Genomic DNA, 14,548 nt, shown 5'->3' with positions numbered 1-14,548 from the left:
TTAAGAACTGGGGTATGTAAACTTTTGATCAGGGTCATTTGGGTAGTTTCTGTTGTCATTATGATTTAAAAAGAGTAAACACAGTTGATTGATAATAAATGGCTTCAGCCAAACACTAACCTTGAGTAAAAGAAAAGTAGTTTTATCATTCATATTCTCCGAAAAATGGCCAAGAAATCAAATTCTGCCAGGCTATGTAAACTTATGAGCACAACTGTATATATATTTTACAGGAATGGATAATATTTAAAACATAAAATCTAAGTAATGTATTCCTGAACCGATTTGATGCTATAGATACATGTAAACTGATACAGGACAGGATTGGTTATTTGTGATTGGTTAAATTTGCCATTTTATTCTGTACTCAGGTGATGAGCTGATTTCTGTAACCTGCCTTCTGAACGGCACTAAATAACAGAAACAAAATATTTCAAAATTATAAGAAGAGAGACTTTGTTTTTAAGTATGACCTAATAAAACACATTCAATCTGATTTTTTTTCCTCTAAATACGAATATTTTCTATCCTTCCAATTAAGAAAACCACTTTATTGCTCTTCAATATCTTTACCAATTGCCCTCACATAACTCTTGTACTCTCTATTTGATTAGAGAATTTAAGGACAAAAAAATACATTTGCACATTTTACAGATAAATTCCACAGGTTCAGTCTTAGCTTTTCATTGCCATTATTAACCTCACTTGCATCTGTGCATACCTTAGTCAATAAAAAAGGAAGAAACACAGAACAAACAATGAATGATTGTCAGTGTTCTCTGGTGTATACTATCTAGGGTTTGCATACCTCACTGTAACAGAGTGAACGTTGCTCCCTGTATTCTGCCAAATCAGTTGTGCTTATAATACATCCTCTGAAATGCCATCATAAGCTGCAGCCCTCTGCCTGCCAGCTGCCAACGATATCTCTGAGAAAACCCAAAATGGTTCAGCATTAGGAACCACTCAAATGAAAGACAACTAGTTAACACTTAAAGGGACATACAATCCATTTTTTTTTTCTTTCAGGATTCAGAAAGAGCATACAATTTTCTTATTTACTACTATTATCAAATGTTATTTGTTCTTTTTGTATCTTTTGTTGATGTAAGCTCAGGAGTATGCACGTGTCTGGAACACTATAAAGCAGCAGTTTTGGAAGAATGTTATCCATTTGCCAGATCACTAGATAGCAGCACTATTTCCTGCCATGTAGTGCTCCAGACACCCCTAGGTATCTCTTCAGCAATGAGAATAAAGCAAATTTGATGCAAGAAGTAAATTGGAAATGTTTTTTATAATTGTATGCTCTGTCTGAATCGCAAATAAAAATTGGGTTTCAAATCCCTTTAAGACTGACTGTGTGGGTAAAATGGATGGATCCATAACTGTAGAAAACAATCCAGGGTGGAACATGTACTTTTCTCCTAAATGTATTGATATTTTTAGTCCAACACAATCACATCTTTATATTTACTAAGTAATTACAATCAACAAAATTCATGACTGTAATCTGCTAAAAATAAGAGCAGTCAACAGCTATCAAAATGAGCAGTTTGTGTATTTTGGTTAATTACCAAAAACTCAAGTAAACTATATTGCTCTGTCTTGATTGGCTGACGGCACGTTTTACTTCTATGACAGCACCCTATTTGCCTCATTTTTCGCTCCATTCCTTGCCGCCAGAAATTAAGCATAATATTTTGTTTTGTGATCCATTGTAGGCCTGGGCTAGGATTATGTAAATGGTGGGACCTATGACATCATATTAGTAATTATTTACCTCTTCGAGGCAATCCCACGCTCCTGCCAGGTATGACAACAAAAATTAAGCCCTGGATGACTAATTATATACTTTCTTTCTTTACGGTAATTCTCATTCTTCCCCTTAATGGAACACTAAACCCAATTTTTTCTTTCATTTTTCAGATAGAGCATGCAATTTTAAGCAAATTTCTAATTTACTCCTATTCATTTTTTTGTTCTCTTGGTATCTTTATTTGAAAAGCAAGAATGCAAGCTTATAAGCCGGGCCATTTTTGGTTCAGCACCTGGGTAGCGCTTGCTGATTGGTGGCTAAATGTAGCCACCAATCAGCAAGCACTATCCAGGGTTCTGAACAAAAAATGGGCCAACTACTAAGCTTAGATTCCTCCTTCATAAGAGAATGAAAAAAAAATTAATAGGAGTAAATTAGAAAGTTGCTTAAAATTGCATGCACTATATGAATCATAAAAGAAAACAAATTGGGTTTAGTATACCTTTAAGCCAGGCTGCTAAAGTAGTAGCTGTAATTAACCCTTGCAGGGTCCAGAAAAGTAAACAAAAAGGGCAAAAGGGAAATTTATGCTTACCTGATAAATGTATTTCTTTTACGATATGACGAGACCACGGATTTCATCCTTACTTATAGGATATCGCCTCCTGGTCAGCAGGAGGAGGCAAAGAGCTCCACAGCAGAGCTGCATAAATTGCTCCTCCCTTCCCCCCCAGTCATTCGACCGAAGTTAGGGAGAGAAAGGAAAAGCCAAGGAGCAGAGGTGACTGAAGTTTAACAAAAATAAAAACCTGTCCTAGAAATTGACAAGGTGGGCCTTGGACTCGTCATATCGTAAAAGAAACAAATTTATCAGGTAAGCATAAATTTCCTTTTCTTTTACAAGATATGACGAGTCCACGGATTTCATCCTTGCTTATGGGATACAATACCAAAGCTATAGGACATGGATGAAAGGAAGGGACAAGACAGGAACCACCACTGCTTGAAGAACCTTTCTCCAAAAACAGCCTCAGACGAGGCAAAAGTAGCAAATTAGTAAAATTTGGAAAAAGTGTGAAGAGACGACCATGTTGCAGCCTTGCAAATCTGAAGCATCATTTTTAAATGCCCATGAGGAAGCCACAGCCCTAGTAGAATGAACCGTAATTCTTTCAGGAGGCTGCTGTCCAGCAGACTCATATGCAAAACGGATGATACTCTTTAGCTAAAGAGAAAGAGAGGTAGCCGTAGCTTTCTGATCCCTACGTTTTCCAGCAAAAACAACAAATAATGAAGATGTCTGACGAAAATCCTTAGTCGCCTGCAAGTAGAACTTCAAGGCACGGACTACATCCAGATTATGTAACAGGCGCTCCTTCTTAGAAGAAGGATTAGGATACAAAGAAGGAACAACAATTTCATGATTAATATTCTTGTTAGAAACAACTTTAGGAAGAAAACCAGGTTTGGTACGTAACACCACCTTATCAGCATGGAAAAACAGAATTTATGTTTACCTGATAAATTACTTTCTCCAACGGTGTGTCCGGTCCACGGCGTCATCCTTACTTGTGGGATATTCTCTTCCCCAACAGGAAATGGCAAAGAGCCCAGCAAAGCTGGTCACATGATCCCTCCTAGGCTCCGCCTTCCCCAGTCATTCGACCGACGTAAAGGAGGAATATTTGCATAGGAGAAATCATATGATACCGTGGTGACTGTAGTTAAAGAAAATAAATTATCAGACCTGATTAAAAAACCAGGGCGGGCCGTGGACCGGACACACCGTTGGAGAAAGTAATTTATCAGGTAAACATAAATTCTGTTTTCTCCAACATAGGTGTGTCCGGTCCACGGCGTCATCCTTACTTGTGGGAACCAATACCAAAGCTTTAGGACACGGATGAAGGGAGGGAGCAAATCAGGTCACCTAAATGGAAGGCACCACGGCTTGCAAAACCTTTCTCCCAAAAATAGCCTCAGAAGAAGCAAAAGTATCAAACTTTGGTAAAAGTGTGCAGTGAAGACCAAGTCGCTGCCTTACATATCTGATCAACAGAAGCCTCGTTCTTGAAGGCCCATGTGGAAGCCACAGCCCTAGTGGAATGAGCTGTGATTCTTTCAGGAGGCTGCCGTCCGGCAGTCTCATAAGCCAATCTGATGATGCTTTTAATCCAAAAAGAGAGAGAGGTAGAAGTTGCTTTTTGACCTCTCCTTTTACCAGAATAAACAACAAACAAGGAAGATGTTTGTCTAAAATCCTTTGTAGCATCTAAATAGAATTTTAGAGCGCGAACAACATCCAAATTGTGCAACAAACGTTCCTTCTTTGAAACTGGATTCGGACACAAAGAAGGCACGACTATCTCCTGGTTAATGTTTTTGTTAGAAACAACTTTCGGAAGAAAACCAGGTTTAGTACGTAAAACCACCTTATCTGCATGGAACACCAGATAAGGAGGAGAACATTGCAGAGCAGATAATTCTGAAACTCTTCTAGCAGAAGAAATTGCAACCAAAAACAAAACTTTCCAAGATAATAACTTAATATCAACGGAATGTAAGGGTTCAAACGGAACCCCCTGAAGAACTGAAAGAACCAAATTGAGACTCCAAGGAGGAGTCAAAGGTTTGTAAACAGGCTTGATTCTAACCAGAGCCTGAACAAAGGCTTGAACATCTGGCACAGCTGCCAGCTTTTTGTGAAGTAACACAGACAAGGCAGAAATCTGTCCCTTCAAGGAACTTGCAGATAATCCTTTCTCCAATCCTTCTTGAAGAAAGGATAGAATCTTAGGAATTTTTACCTTGTCCCAAGGGAATCCTTTAGATTCACACCAACAGATATATTTTTTCCATATTTTGTGGTAAATTTTTCTAGTTACAGGCTTTCTGGCCTGAACAAGAGTATCAATAACAGAATCTGAGAACCCTCGCTTTGATAAGATCAAGCGTTCAATCTCCAAGCAGTCAGTTGGAGTGAAACCAGATTCGGATGTTCGAACGGACCCTGAACAAGAAGGTCTCGTCTCAAAGGTAGCTTCCATGGTGGAGCCGATGACATATTCACCAGGTCTGCATACCAAGTCCTGCGTGGCCACGCAGGAGCTATCAAGATCACCGATGCCCTCTCCTGATTGATCCTGGCTACCAGCCTGGGGATGAGAGGAAACGGCGGGAATACATAAGCTAGTTTGAAGGTCCAAGGTGCTACTAGTGCATCTACTAGAGTCGCCTTGGGATCCCTGGATCTGGACCCGTAGCAAGGAACCTTGAAGTTCTGACGAGAGGCCATCAGATCCATGTCTGGAATGCCCCACAGTTGAGTAATGTGGGCAAAGATTTCCGGATGGAGTTCCCACTCCCCCGGATGTAATGTCTGACGACTCAGAAAATCCGCTTCCCAATTTTCCACTCCTGGGATGTGGATTGCAGACAAGTGGCAGGAGTGAGTCTCCGCCCATTGAATGATTTTGGTCACTTCTTCCATCGCCAGGGAACTCCTTGTTCCCCCCTGATGGTTGATGTACGCAACAGTCGTCATGCTGTCTGATTGAAACCGTATGAACTTGGCCTTTGCTAGCTGAGGCCAAGCCTTGAGAGCATTGAGTATCGCTCTCAGTTCCAGATCTGTATAGTCCCCATTCCACTGACTGAGCATGCACAGTTGTAATGGTCTTAGATGAATGCGCGCAAAAGGAACTATGTCCATTGCCGCTACCATCAAACCTATTACTTCCATGCACTGCGCTATGGAAGGAAGAGGAACGGAATGAAGTGTTTGACAAGAGTTTAGAAGTTTTGTTTTTCTGGCCTCTGTCAGAAAAATCCTCATTTCTAAGGAGTCTATTATTGTTCCCAAGAAGGGAACCCTCGTTGACGGAGATAGAGAACTCTTTTCTACGTTCACTTACCATCCGTGAGATCTGAGAAAGGCCAGGACAATGTCCGTGTGAGCCTTTGCTAGAGGAAGGGACGACGCTTGAATCAGAATGTCGTCCAAGTAAGGTACTACTGCAATGCCCCTTGGTCTTAGCACCGCTAGAAGGGACCCTAGTACCTTTGTGAAAATCCTTGGAGCAGTGGCTAATCCGAACGGAAGTGCCACGAACTGGTAATGCTTGTCCAGGAATGCGAACCTTAGGAACCGATGATGTTCCCTGTGGATAGGAATATGTAGATACGCATCCTTTAAATCCACCGTGGTCATGAATTGACCTTCCTGGATGGAAGGAAGAATTGTTCGAATGGTTTCCATTTTGAACGATGGAACCTTGAGAAACTTGTTTAGGATCTTGAGATCTAAGATTGGTCTGAACGTTCCCTCTTTTTTGGGAACTACGAACAGATTGGAGTAGAACCCCATCCCTTGTTCTCCTAATGGAACAGGATGAATCACTCCCATTTTTAACAGGTCTTCTACACAATGTAAGAATGCCTGTTTTTTTATGTGGTCTGAAGACAATTGAGACCTGTGGAACCTCCCCCTTGGGGGAAGCCCTTTGAATTCCAGAAGATAACCTTGGGAGACTATTTCTAGCGCCCAAGGATCCAGAACATCTCTTGCCCAAGCCTGAGCGAAGAGAGAGAGTCTGCCCCCCACCAGATCCGGTCCCGGATTGGGGGCCAACATCTCATGCTGTCTTGGTAGCAGTGGCAGGTTTCTTGGCCTGCTTTCCCTTGTTCCAGCCTTGCATTGGTCTCCAGGCTGGCTTGGCTTGAGAAGTATTACCCTCTTGCTTAGAGGACGTAGCACTTGGGGCTGGTCCGTTTCTACGAAAGGGACGAAAATTAGGTTTATTTTTGGCCTTGAAAGACCTATCCTGAGGAAGGGCGTGGCCCTTGCCCCCAGTGATATCAGAGATAATCTCTTTCAAGTCAGGGCCAAACAGCGTTTTCCCCTTGAAAGGAATGTTAAGCAATTTGTTCTTGGAAGACGCATCCGCTGACCAAGATTTTAACCAAAGCGCTCTGCGCGCCACAATAGCAAACCCAGAATTTTTCGCCGCTAACCTAGCCAATTGCAAAGTGGCGCCTAGGGTGAAAGAATTAGCCAATTTGAGAGCACGGATTCTGTCCATAATCTCCTCATAAGAAGGAGAATTACTAGTGATCGCCTTTTCTAGCTCATCGAACCAGAAACACGCGGCTGTAGTGACAGGGACAATGCATGAAATTGGTTGTAGAAGGTAACCTTGCTGAACAAACATCTTTTTAAGCAAACCTTCTAATTTTTTATCCATAGGATCTTTGAAAGCACAACTATCTTCTATGGGTATAGTGGTGCGTTTGTTTAGAGTAGAAACCGCCCCCTCGACCTTGGGAACTGTCTGCCATAAGTCCTTTCTGGGGTCGACCATAGGAAACAATTTTTTAAATATGGGGGGAGGGACGAAAGGTATACCGGGCCTTTCCCATTCTTTATTTACAATGTCCGCCACCCGCTTGGGTATAGGAAAAGCTTCGGGGGGCCCCGGGACCTCTAGGAACTTGTCCATTTTACATAGTTTCTCTGGGATGACCAATTCTCACAATCATCCAGAGTGGATAACACCTCCTTAAGCAGAGCGCGGAGATGTTCCAACTTAAATTTAAATGTAATCACATCAGGTTCAGCTTGTTGAGAAATTTTCCCTGAATCTGAAATTTCTCCCTCAGACAAAACCTCCCTGGCCCTCTCAGACTGGTGTAGGGGCCCTTCAGAAACAATATCATCAGCGTCCTCATGCTCTTCAGTATTTTCTAAAACAGAGCAGTCGCGCTTTCGCTGATAAGTGGGCATTTTGGCTAAAATGTTTTTGATAGAATTATCCATTACAGCCGTTAATTGTTGCATAGTAAGGAGTATTGGCGCGCTAGATGTACTAGGGGCCTCTTGTGTGGGCAAGACTGGTGTAGACGAAGGAGGGGATGATGCAGTACCATGCTTACTCCCCTCACTTGAGGAATCATCTTGGGCATCATTTTCTCTAAATTTTGTGTCACATAAATCACATCTATTTAAATGAGAAGGGACCTTGGCTTCCCCACATTCAGAACACAGTCTATCTGGCAGTTCAGACATGTTAAACAGGCATAAACTTGATAACAAAGTACAAAAAACGTTTTAAAATAAAACCGTTACTGTCACTTTAAATTTTAAACTGAACACACTTTATTACTGCAATTGCGAAAAAGTATGAAGGAATTGTTCAAAATTCACCAAAATTTCACCACAGTGTCTTAAAGCCTTAAAAGTATTGCACACCAAATTTGGAAGCTTTAACCCTTAAAATAACGGAACAGGAGCCGTTTTTATATTTAACCCCTTTACAGTCCCTGGTATCTGCTTTGCTGAGACCCAACCAAGCCCAAAGGGGAATACGATACCAAATGACGCCTTCAGAAAGTCTTTTCTATGTATCAGAGCTCCTCACACATGCATCTGCATGTCATGCTTCTCAAAAACAAGTGCGCAATACAGGCGCGAAAATGAGACTCTGCCTATGATTAGGGAAAGCCCCTAGTGAATAAGGTGTCCAATACAGTGCCTGCCGGTTATTTTACAAAATTCCCAAGATTAAAATAATTCCTCAAGGCTATGGAGTATAAAATATGTTTATATATAAATCGATTTAGCCCAGAAAATGTCTACAGTCTTAAAAAGCCCTTGTGAAGCCCTTATTTACTGTCTGTAATAAAATGGCTTACCGGATCCCATAGGGAAAATGACAGCTTCCAGCATTACATCGTCTTGTTAGAATGTGTCATACCTCAAGCAGCAAAAGTCTGCTCACTGTTCCCCCAACTGAAGTTAATTCCTCTCAACAGTCCTGTGTGGAACAGCCATCGATTTTAGTAACGGTTGCTAAAATCATTTTCCTCTTACAAACAGAAATCTTCATCTCTTTTCTGTTTCAGAGTAAATAGTACATACCAGCACTATTTTAAAATAACAAACTCTTGATTGAATAATAAAAACTACAGTTAAACACTAAAAAACTCTAAGCCATCTCCGTGGAGATGTTGCCTGTACAACGGCAAAGAGAATGACTGGGGAAGGCGGAGCCTAGGAGGGATCATGTGACCAGCTTTGCTGGGCTCTTTGCCATTTCCTGTTGGGGAAGAGAATATCCCACAAGTAAGGATGACGCCGTGGACCGGACACACCTATGTTGGAGAAATAAGATAAGGAGAATCACATTGTAAAGCCGAAAGCTCAGCAAAAGAAATAACCAAAAATAAAACTTTCAAAGATAACTTAATATCTATGGAATGTATGGGTTCAAACGGAACCCCTTGAAGAACATTAAGAACTAAATTCAAACTCCAAGGAGGAGCAATTGGTCTAAACACAGGCCGGATTCTAGTCAGGGCCTGACAAAAAGATTGAACATCTGGAACATCTGCCAGACGCTTGTGTAACAAAATAGACAAAGCAGAAATCTGTCCCTTTAAGGAAGTTGCTGACAACCCTTTCTCCAATCCTTCTTGGAGAAAAGATAAAATCCTGGGAATCCTAACCCTACTCCATGAGTAGCCCTTGGATTCGCACCAATAAAGATATTTACGCCATATCTTATGGTAAATCTTTCTAGTAACAGGCTTGCGTGCCTGAATCAAGGTATCAATGACCGCATCAGAGAACCCCCGCTTAGATAAAATCAAGCGTTCAATCTCCAAGCAGTCAGCTGCAGAGAAATTAGATTCGGATGATGGAAGGGTCCCTGAATGAGAAGGTCCTGCCTCAATGGAAGCTTCCACGGCGGCAGAGAGGACATGTCTACCAGATCGGCATACCAAGTTTTGCAAGGCCAAGCAGGAGCGATTAGAATCACCGAAGCCCTCTCCTGTTTGATCCGTGCAATCACCCGGGGAAGGAAAGCAAACAGTGGAAACACATAAGCTAGGTTGAACGACCAAGGCACTGCCAAGGCATCTATCAGTTCGGCCTGAGGATCCCTGGACCAGGATCCGTATCTCGGGAGCTTAGCATTCTGACGAGATGCCATCAGATCCAATTCCGGTCTGCCCCACCTGAGAATCAGGGTGGCAAAGACCTCCGGATGGAGTTCCCATTCCCCCGGATGAAACGTCTGTCTGCTCAAAATATTCGCCTCCCAGTTCCACTCTTGGGATGTAGATTGCTGACAGATAACAAGAGTGAGCCTCTGCCCACCGAATTATCTTGGATACTTCTGTCATCGCTAAGGAACTCCTTGTTCCTCCCTCATGATTGATGTAAGCCACAGTCATGATGTTGTCCGATTGAAATCGGAAGAATTTGGCCAAAGCCAACTGAGGCCAAGCTTGAAGCGTATTGAATATTGCTCTCAACTCCAGAATATTGATGGGAAGTAAAGACTCTGACCGAGTCCACACACCCTGAGCCTTCAGGGAATTCCAGACTGCACCCCATCATAGTAGACTGGCGTCCGTTGTCACTATCACCCATGAAGGTCTGCGGAAGCACGTCCCTTGGGACAGATGATCCAGCGACAACCACCAAAGAAGATTGTCTCTTGTCTCCTGATCCAGATCTATATGAGGAGACAAATCTGCATAATCTCCATTCCACTGTCTGAGCATGCTCAGTTGTAGAGGTCTGAGATGAAAACGAGCAAACGGAATGATGTCCATTGCCGCCACCATCTATCTAATTACCTCCATGCACTGAGCCACTGATGGCCGAGGATTGGACTGAAGGGCTTGGCATGTATTCAGGATCTTTAACTTTCTGACATCCGTCAAGAAGATTTTCATGGAAACAGAATCTATTAAAGTTCCCAGGAAAGGAACCCTTGTCTGTGGAATTAGTGAACTCTTTTCTAGATTCACCTTCCACCCATGAGTCCTTAGAAAGGACAGAACCATGTCGGTATGAGACTTTGTCAGTTGGTAAGACAGCGCCTGGATTAGAATATCGTCCAGATAAGGCGCCACTGCAATGCCCCGTGGTCTGAGAACCGCTAGAAAAGACCCTAGAACCTTTAAGAAGATCCTGGGTGCCATGGCCAACCCGAAGGGAAGAGCCACAAACCGAAAATGTTTGTCCAGGAAGGCAAACCTTAGAAACTGGTTATTATCTCTGTGGATAGGAATGTGAAGATATGCATCCTTTAAGTCCACGGTAGTCATATATTGACCCTCCTGGATCAATGGAAGAATTGTCTGAATCGTCTCCATCTTGAAGGATGGGACTCTGAGAAACTTGTTTAGACTCTTGAGATCTAAAATGGGTCTGAACGTTCCCTCTTTTTTGGGAACCACGAAAAGATTTGAGTAAAACCCCTGCCCCTATATTGGAACGGGACGAATTACTACCATAGTGGACAGGTCTTTTACACAACGTAAGAACGCCTCTCTCTTTATCTGGTCTACAGACCATCGTGAAAGAAGAAACCTTCCCCTTGGGAGGGAATTTTTGAACTCCAGTTGATACCCCCCTGGGACACGATTTCTAGTGTCCAGGGATCCTGAACATCTCTTATCCAAGCCTGGACAAAGAGAAAAAAGTCTGCCCCCTACTAGATCCGGTCTCGGATCGGGGGCCGCCCCTTCATGCTGTCTTGGGGGCAGCAGCGGGCTTCTTGGGTTGTTTACCCTTGTTCCAAGCCTGGTTGGGTCTCCAGATGGGCTTGGCTTGTGCAAAGTTCCCTTCCTGCTTAGCGGAAGAGGAAGAAGGGACTCTCTTGAAATTTCGAAAGGAACGAAAATGACTCTGTCTTCTTTGTTTGGCTGACTTATCCTGAGGGAGGAGGTGGCCCTTACCTCCCGTAATGTCAGAAATGATCTCTTTCAATTCAGGCCCGAAAAGGGTCTTTCCCTTCAAAGGAATAGCCAAAAGCTTGGACTTAGAAGACACATCCGCAGACCAAGATTTTAACCATAAGGCTCTGCGCGCTAAAATGGCAAAATCTGCATTCTTAGCCGCCAATTTGGCGATCTGAAAGGCGGCATCTGTAACAAAGGAATTAGCCAGCTTAAGAGCCTTAATTCTATCCATTATCTCCACTAAAGAAGTCTCAGTCTTCAGAGACTTTTCTAAGGCTTCAAACCAAAAGGCAGCCGCAGTTGTGACTGGTACAATGCAAGCCGTCAGTTGTAAGAGAAACCCTTGATGAACAAATAGCTTTTTTAGAAGACCCTCCAACTTTTTATCCATAGGGTCTTTGAAAGCACAACTGTCCTCAATAGGGATAGTTGTATGCTTAGCCAGGGTAGATATAGCTCCCTCCACCTTAGGGACCGTTTGCCAAGAGTCCCGCACGGTGTCAGCTATAGGGTACATTTTCTTAAACATAGGGGAAGGGGAGAACGGGATACCCGGTCTTTCCCATTCCAGAGTAACAATTTCCGAAATTCTCTTAGGAACCGGAAAAACATCGGAATAAGAAGGAACTTCCAGATATCTGTCCATCTTACACAATTTCTCTGGAGGTACCACAATAGAGTCACAGTCGTCCTAAGTCACTAAAACCTCCCGAAGTAACAGGCGGAGGTGTTCACGCTTAAATCTAAAGGACATGACGTCCGAATCTGTCTGGGGCAACGCACTTCCCGAGTCAGACAGTTCCCCCTCAGACAGTGTCTCCCTACCCCCCAATTCAGAGGTCTGGGAGGGTACATCAGAGATAGCCATCAAAGCATCAGAAGTCACAGGGGCCCCATGGGTTTCTGCCCTGCTATGTTTGCCTTGCAACACTGGCAACTTGGACAAAAACTCTGTGAGAGTGGATGACATAACTGCAGTCATATCCTGCAGAGTAAATGACGCAGACGCCGTGGAAGAACATGGCGTCACTTGTGCGGGCGTTAAAGGTTGTGACGCTTGGGGAGAAGAGTGCGGCATACCCTGGGTTTCAGTAGTCTGAGAACATCCATCAGGCATTTCTTTATTAAATCAAATTTGCTCTCTACATTGTAAAGCCCTCTCAATATATGGGGGACAGAGCGCAACTGGGGGTTCCACAATAGCATCTAAACACATAGGGCAAGTATTTTGTTGCAGGTCATCCATGACAACCCAAACAAAGAAACAATCTTGGTGCAAATCACTGATAATAAAAATTTTTTTGCAAATATCAGCCTAATATAAAAGCACTGCGTTTCAGTACTGTGTCTTTAAATAAACGCAAGGCAAATAACTGATCTAAAGCAGAGAGCGACATTCACTACCCTGCACGAAGGCCTCATAAATAATACACTGGTAAATTCTGAAAAATACTTCAGTCACCACGCCGCAGCTCTGCCGCGGCTCCTACCTATCTGCCCGCGACTCAGCTGAACTCCTCAAACACGGCACACCTAACGTCGCTTGCAATTACCACAAGCGGACTTAGGAGCAGTGAGAATATGCTGTGCACCGGGATGTTTAATATGAACTGCGCTTGTCTAAAGCGCGCAAAAAATTAAGCCCCCCCCCCATCGTGGGCGTAATACCATTGCATCAAGCCGCCATGTACCGGAGCAATGTATTTTAAAACACATATCCCCTCCGGAACAGACCCCAGCATCAGTCACCTCAATAAAAACAAATTGGAACCCCTTATTCCCTGCCTGAAACAAAGTATGACCATACGATGAAACCCAGTGCTTCTAGCTTAATAAATATGTCAGAGTGCCTGGAATCAAAGTCCGTTAACTGTCACCCACCCCAGCGCTTCTAGGTTATAACAATCTTAGAGTGTCTGGGTAATATGTCCAAATTAAGGGGAACCATTGATTAAAATCTTTGTTTCAATCTAGCCCCCAAGTAATGGTATGAGCACAGTTATTCTGAAAAATGCTGCAGTGCTTCAGAATAAAAACTGCACTTACCTCTATGCTGAGGACCAGCATGTCAGATCCACAGTGTCAAGAGGTCCACTTTTCCTCCTGAGGTCCTGTGAAAGTAGAATGGTCTTGGTTACACTTTTCAGACCGTATACAGAAAAGCAGCCTAATCATGGGAGGCGCAGTGGAGGCAAAAATCCACCAGTTCCCATAGCCTAAAAGGCAATCCAGAAGCTGCCCTGTAATAAAATATTACGCATCGGCACCATTTAAAAATAAAAAACTCTTGATTGAAGAATCTAAACTAACACCTCACGTTACCTCTCTCCTATCACAAACAAAGAGAATGACTGGATTGGGGGGTAAGGGAGGAGCTATTTATACAGCTCTGCTGTGGAGCTCTTTGCCTCCTCCTGCTGACCAGGAGGCGATATCCCATAAGTAAGGATGAAATCCGTGGACTCGTCATATCTTGTAAAAGAAAGACAGTTTAAAAGACTTGGTTGCTCCACATAAAACTTTATAGCCTTAACAGTATCAAGACTGAAGAAGCCTCTACTTAACAGGACATTCCGGTCAAAATTTAAATGCACATAGATGAATTACATATTTGAATAGAAACATATTTCCAATATACATGTTTTGGCAAAAAACAGAATTTATGCTTACCTGATAAATTACTTTCTCCAACGGTGTGTCCGGTCCACGGCGTCATCCTTACTTGTGGGAATATCTCTTCCCCAACAGGAAATGGCAAAGAGTCCCAGCAAAGCTGGCCATATAGTCCCTCCTAGGCTCCGCCCACCCCAGTCATTCGACCGACGGACAGGAGGAAAAAAATAGGAGAAACCATATGGTACCGTGGTGACTGTAGTTAGAGAAAATAATTCATCAGACCTGATTAAAAAACCAGGGCGGGCCGTGGACCGGACACACCGTTGGAGAAAGTAATTTATCAGGTAAGCATAAATTCTGTTTTCTCCAACATTGGTGTGTCCGGTCCACGGCGTCATCCTTACTTGTGGGAACCAATAC

At 43.0% G+C, this 14,548-nt stretch overlaps 1 protein-coding gene across 3 annotated transcripts in view; it reads right to left on the bottom strand.

The window, feature by feature from the left end:
* The window catches only part of LOC128653829 (aldehyde dehydrogenase family 3 member A2), a 149,776-nt gene that overhangs the window by 16,331 nt on the left and 118,897 nt on the right, over window positions 1–14,548 (bottom strand). For 2 of the 3 annotated variants that reach the window (XM_053707361.1, XM_053707360.1), the window contains exon 11: window positions 809–929. The exons of the other annotated variant lie outside the window; for it this stretch is intronic. In XM_053707361.1, the coding sequence (XP_053563336.1) occupies window positions 852–929 (78 nt within the window). In that variant the 3' untranslated portion in view covers window positions 809–851. The remainder of the gene's footprint in view (window positions 1–808; window positions 930–14,548) is intronic. 3 annotated transcript variants of the gene reach the window in all.

The sequence above is a fragment of the Bombina bombina genome, chromosome 3, assembly GCF_027579735.1.
Source record: "Bombina bombina isolate aBomBom1 chromosome 3, aBomBom1.pri, whole genome shotgun sequence".
Lineage (NCBI taxonomy): Eukaryota > Metazoa > Chordata > Amphibia > Anura > Bombinatoridae > Bombina > Bombina bombina.
The sequence above is the reverse complement of the archived record's forward strand: the minus strand, read 5'-3'. Positions and strand labels throughout refer to the sequence as shown.